The sequence below is a fragment of the Odontomachus brunneus genome, unplaced genomic scaffold, assembly GCF_010583005.1.
Source record: "Odontomachus brunneus isolate Ranch 3 - 2012 unplaced genomic scaffold, Obru_v1 Obru_scaffold_131, whole genome shotgun sequence".
Classification (NCBI taxonomy): domain Eukaryota; kingdom Metazoa; phylum Arthropoda; class Insecta; order Hymenoptera; family Formicidae; genus Odontomachus; species Odontomachus brunneus.
Genome location: NW_022639581.1, coordinates 911,221 through 917,222, shown reverse-complemented (window position 1 = coordinate 917,222; position 6,002 = coordinate 911,221). Strand labels below are relative to the sequence as shown.

The 6,002-nt window shown below is 37.0% G+C and overlaps 1 protein-coding gene across 3 annotated transcripts in view; it reads right to left on the bottom strand.

Annotated features, from left to right (window-relative positions):
• Window positions 1-6,002, bottom strand: part of LOC116850012 — a 241,496-nt gene that overhangs the window by 37,705 nt on the left and 197,789 nt on the right. For all 3 annotated transcript variants that reach the window (XM_032827774.1, XM_032827773.1, XM_032827772.1), the window contains one exon: window positions 4,269-4,509. In XM_032827774.1, coding sequence (XP_032683665.1) covers window positions 4,269-4,509 — 241 coding nt within the window. The remainder of the gene's footprint in view (window positions 1-4,268; window positions 4,510-6,002) is intronic.

The window sequence follows — 6,002 nt, the reverse complement described above, 5'->3', positions numbered from 1 at the left end:
CATTTCCATTTCTTTAAGAGTATTGACTAGCTCAATCCTTAGAAAAATGTACAAAAAGATACGACTGGTAAAAAATAAAAAAACTGTTTCTTAATTCATTTCAAACATTTATAAGGCTTGAATTTTTTTTATTTAAAAAGATGTGAATGGAGTATCAATTGATAAAAATTTATAATTTTTTTAATTGGATCATTCTTGCATAACAATGGCCAATTGAAATTTCGACTCGGCAAGCTTCCTTCTTGTCGGAATATTTCTTGATGATACATTAAACTGATATATTTTAACATGTCATATTTATATGCTCTGTATATGTTATATATGCTTTTTTATGCTCTATATATGTTTTATATATACGCAATGTATGCTTTATATATACTATTTGCTGTTTTATATATACTGTTTTATATATATATATATATATATATATATATATATATATATATATATATATATTACTTTATATATATGATTAATATACTTTATAACTTGTTATGTCGTATTATAATATATACGACATACTATCTCTTCAGAGATATTTTCTTATGCATACGCGTTTGTTGTTGACAAAACGACAAATTAAATTTCGACAAATTAAAGACAGTATATTAAATTATTAAGCCGAGACTTGAACCGAAATGTTTCAATTTCCCGCTAAATTATTATGTCGAAATTCGGACCCGAGTGTTTTGAGATTCCGCTAAACCATTAAGCTGAGATTCGAACCGATGTTCTGAGGCTAATGTTCCGCTAAATTATTAAGCCGAGATTCAACCGAAGTGTTTCCGCAAAATTATTAAGCCGAGTTAGTTAAGCCTGGGATAATTTTTTAAGTTTTATTTTTTTATCATAATTTTTTATTTATTTTTTTAAGTTTCTTAAAGAAATTTTCGCATTTGTAAAGGTGTATTTTCGAAAATGACGTGAAGTGTGCGTATTTCACTCTGCATCGTCTTGGATGACAATATGTGTTAATGTCGCTCTGTTCCCTCAGTAACACATCCAGAATCTTGAAAATAATTTCCCAATATCCCAAAGTCGCGCCCATAACGTTAGATCCATCGTAGCAGTATATTCGGATTCTCGCGCATGCGCGAGAAGAGTGTCACCTGTCCTGCACATGGGCCGAAAGTCAGTTATGTCACATCAGGTTAGATCATACAGTGTTAGCATGTAGTGCAAATTCTGGGATAATATTTTACAGTTTTTTGAGGTAACTTTTGCTTTCGCAAAGATGTATTCTGGAAAATGACGTGAAGTTGAACTATATCGTTCTGCATCGTCTCCCGGGTCACAATGTGTGTTAATGTCACTCTATTCCCTCAGTAATACGCCCAGAATCTTGAAAATAATTTTCCTATATCCCAAATTTACGTTCATAACGTTGGATTCATCGTAGTGTTGTAGGAAATTCGGATTCTTGGGCATTAACCGAAAATCGATCATGTTACTGCAAGTTATTTAGCTCATATAGTGTTAGCGTCTAGAGCATATTTTGGGATATTTTTTACAGATTTTTAATGTAATTTTCGCGTTTGAAAATATGTATTTTCGAAAATGACGTCACGTGTGCGTATTTCGCTCCGCATCGTCTCTTGGATGACAATTTGTGTTAATGTCACTCTACTCCCTCAGTAATATGCCCAGAATCTTGAAAATAATTGTCTCAATAGCCCAAAGCCGCGTTCATAACGTTGAATCCAATGTAGCGTCGTAGGAATATCGGACTCTCGCACATTGGCCGAAAAGACGGTTATGTTACTGTAGGTTATTTATGTTATTTATGTTATTTAGGTCACGTAGTGCATCTTGAGCACATTCTGGGATAATTTTTAACAGTATTTTAGAGTAATTTTCGCATTTGTAAAGGTGTATTTTCGTAAGTGACGTAAAAGTGCGTATTTCGCTCTGCATCGTCTCTTGGATGACAATGTGCGTTAATGTCACTCTGTTCCCTCAGTAACAGCCTAGAATCTTGTAAATAATTTTCCTGTAGCCTAAAGTCGCGTTCATAACGTTAGATTCAACTTAGCGTCATAGGAATGTCAGATTCTCGCCCATTAGCCAAAAGTCGGTCATATTACTGCAGGTTATTTAGGTCATATAGTGTTAGCATCTAGAGCACGTTCTGTGATAATATCTTACAGTTTTTTGAAGTAATTTTCATGTTCACAAAAATGTATTTTCGAAAATAACGTGAAGTTTGACTATTTCGCTCTGCATCGTCCCTCTATCACGTGGGATGCTCTGTTTCAGATTTGCACGTACTTTCACCATGTAAAAGGGTTTTTAATTTTGTCGAATCAACACGAAACAATAGTTTTGCAAAGGTATTCGGTATCATGTCAACGACATTTCCCAACAAATTTTACTTTGTGTTGACTTGAGCAAATTAAAAATACTTTTGTATAGTAAAAGTACATGCATAAATGAAATAGGGCATTCCTGCGTCAAGGATGAAAACGATGTGGAATTATTGCTATCGCGACACTGATTTCATTTTTCAAAAATTACAGCATACCAACTCCAATTTATATGAAAAAAGCTCCAATTTATATGAAAAAATTGCATGCGAAAATAAAATATAACATTGGTCAGTGCGAAATGAAAATGATATCTCAAGTTACCATTGCTAATTATATTGAAAAATAAAATAATAGGTAACGTATTTTTAAAAAAATTACTCGCAAACTACGCTTGCGACTATACTCTTCTCTAAAAACTCTTTTTTTAATGGATCCAGTATACAAGCAATTTGAAGAATTTATCAGAAAAGTAGTAAGAGCTTATTTTGGAGAGAATGCGAATATTAACAACGCGACATACACATTTACGTAACGTCTATGTGTAAGAAAATTGAAATAATAACGTAGCACACACTTGCATAACATCTGTGAAAAGATGATAGCGGTATCATGTTAGCTCCTATTTGACGATCGTCTTTATTTCATAAATTTATGTGTAAATTCGATATCGTCGGTAAATGATGATAACGTTTTCTACTTTTTGATGATCGCTCTACGTTATCGATGATTATCAGGTTCGTCGCTCGTTCCGACATTCCCTTAATTATAACTTTTACAGTTGGCTCAGCTCACGGTCGCTCTTTTATCGTCTGATATATAGTTAAATTCGCCGTGGTCAGGGGGTCGAGTTTGCACAGCTGTGATTCGGTCGATCACCTCAGTTTGGCTCGACGTTGCGTTACTTGCGTATAGAAAGAGTATTTATGTGCCCGCTCGTACTGTCCCATTTAGCTTGATCGACAAACTTCGTTCGGTTCTCGATAGCGGCCCGCAACTTGTAAGCGCGCTTGACGAGCGCCAGTCGCGATAGATACGTCGAACTAATGTACGTTCCAGTTTCACGCTAGTTTTCTGCCGACGGTGATGGTTGATCGTGTTACTATCTCGATGCCGCATCGATTCGGTGTCGTGACAAGAGGCGTTATATGACTCGGAAAGTGTCACCGCCGTCGCGACGGCCCGTTCACTGCTCCGTTCACCGTCTCTCTTCTTCGTCTCTTCGGAGATGTCGATTATCGCGGTGGTACGCGCGCGAATCGCGTGTCTATTAAGAGCTCATTGGCTGCCACTTATTCATCTTCAAACACTTGAAAGGGTGTCCGGAGAAAGATTCATTGTTCTATTCAAGAATCAGTGTTGGACATTGCTCGGTGAAAATTTTCTCTAACCAAAATAATCAAGAAATCAATAATTCATCAATTGTTACATGTAAAATTACAAGTAATTTTATCGACTGATGAAATTACTTGCACTATGTTACAAGTTTTGATCGATTTTTTACACTTTTATCAGGAAGGATTGTTTTCTTTAGTAAATCGGTTGCACTAGATACAAATATGACTATATTCAAAAATTATCACACCTGGTTTCTGAGAAAATATAAAAAAACACATTTTTTGTGGCGTTTAAATCCCTGTTATCTCGATAAGTTAAATGAACAGTTTTGGGATCACATTTGTATTCTGTGATTTACTAAAGAACAGTCTTCCGTGACAAAAGTGCAAAATCTTGTAACATGTTGTTATTGATCAGCGTAGAATTAATCAAAATTGATAATTCATTTCATCAGTCGATCAAAACATTTATGATCTTGCGATTAATTTCGTCGAATAATTAATTTTGATCGTTGCTTTACCGATTACTGCAGTCGAAGAAAATTTCCATCGATTAACGCGTCCAATACTGCGCGGAATTGATAAGATCGGCGCAGGAAATGACGTGGTGTGGTCGATGAGTACTTACGGTGATCGTATGGCGACTCGAAGGTGATTGACGCGATACGCGGCACGTCCTCGGTGATATCGATATCTGCAGATTTCCTATAAACGTCTTGGATGAAGGCCGTGCAGCGTAGACGTAAACGTCCGTTTCGGAACATATCCTTCGTCACTCTGAACTCCACCAGCGATTTCGTAGTCTTCGACTCGTCCGGATGAGAAGTTTTGTGATAATGCATGATGAACTGTCCAGTACTCTCTCCGATCTAAGGAGAAAGTAAAACAACATAAAATAGCTTAAACGTGCACTCTACAAATACTCTTTACAAATACTTTGTATTTTTAAATACTTTTTTCTTTTTTAACGAATTCTTACACGGAATGTTTACACGGAAAAACGGATTTGATTGGATTAACCAAATTTCTGGTAAAATATGAATGAGCGAGAAATTCCGATAGAGGTTATTAGAATTCTGTTCAAATTAATAAGATTTCCGTGGTTAACATGAATCGAATTTTCCTTAATCCAATCAGACGTTTTTTCCGCATAGAACTTGTCATTACGCGGATATAATTTATGCGCGCTCGTAGACAGAGTGCGCGAATAAATCTTCTCGCAATGAGTAAACGTTTCCAAAGGCAATCAGTCATTATAGTACGTCAGAAATCGACGGAGTTAGGAATATAATGTTAGATAATCGATAATCGATCTTTTTAATAAAAAGTACTTCTCTCTCTCTCTCTCTCTCTCTCTCTCTCTCTCTCTCTTATCGCTTATTCTAGGGAACTGTGCAAGTATCGAAATACCTTTCACATTCACTATCATATTTCACAAAGGGGATTATTGTTACTGCTTGCTAAGGATATCACGTGGTTACGTTGCTCTTAATGTAGATGAAGCTTGTCTTTTGTCTCACTCGCGTCTATCGCAGCTGCGCCCTTTGTCTCCGTGCGAGAATAAGATGAAAAAAAATGCGCGGATGAGGGTGAGGTGGGTCGAGGGTGAGGCACAACTCGCTCAGCGTTATTACTTCCCAGGAACGAATGTGAATGCGCATCGAGTTTAACTGCAGTAACGCGCAGATTCCGCGTGATACGTGCGCTATAAATTTTCACCAGCTATAAAGCTTAGCGCGTTCATTCAAGACTCCTCCTAAATTGTACATCGACACTGTTTAACGATATATCACATCATCTCTCACATTTTACGCGCGATTTTGCGAACGAGACGCGCGACGCGAATCTCGATACGGATCTAAAGATATAAATATCCGAGGATATAAATCTCTAAATAGACGGAGACACACAGAGAGAGAGAGAGTGGAGTACATTTAATTCTGAGATTGAATTAACTCCTTTGAAGTTCTTGGTAGCAGAGTCTAGTTATATAAATAGCAAGTAGTTTCTGAAAAATTTAGTGATGCCATAAAGCGCGACGTAATTATGTTAAATTCAAACAAAATTGCAGACTGCGGCTAACTGTTGGTAGATGAATCTTTTTTCACTTATCTCTTGACGGAGCATTTGCGAGTGAATCGTCAGCGTCGCACAAAAATCCGCGAAGCACGAAGGGTTGAGATTCCGCGCGCTGAGCAATAATCGCGCTGAGATAATAATAAATATCGTTCATCGCGCCATTTGTTAGAAAGACGCGCGGATTTTTCCCGAGCGGCCGTACGTCGCGATCGCGGCGAAAGTATAAATGTGTGTCGTACGGTTCTCGTAAATAGATACACATGAGTGTGAAGGACGGGGGAGG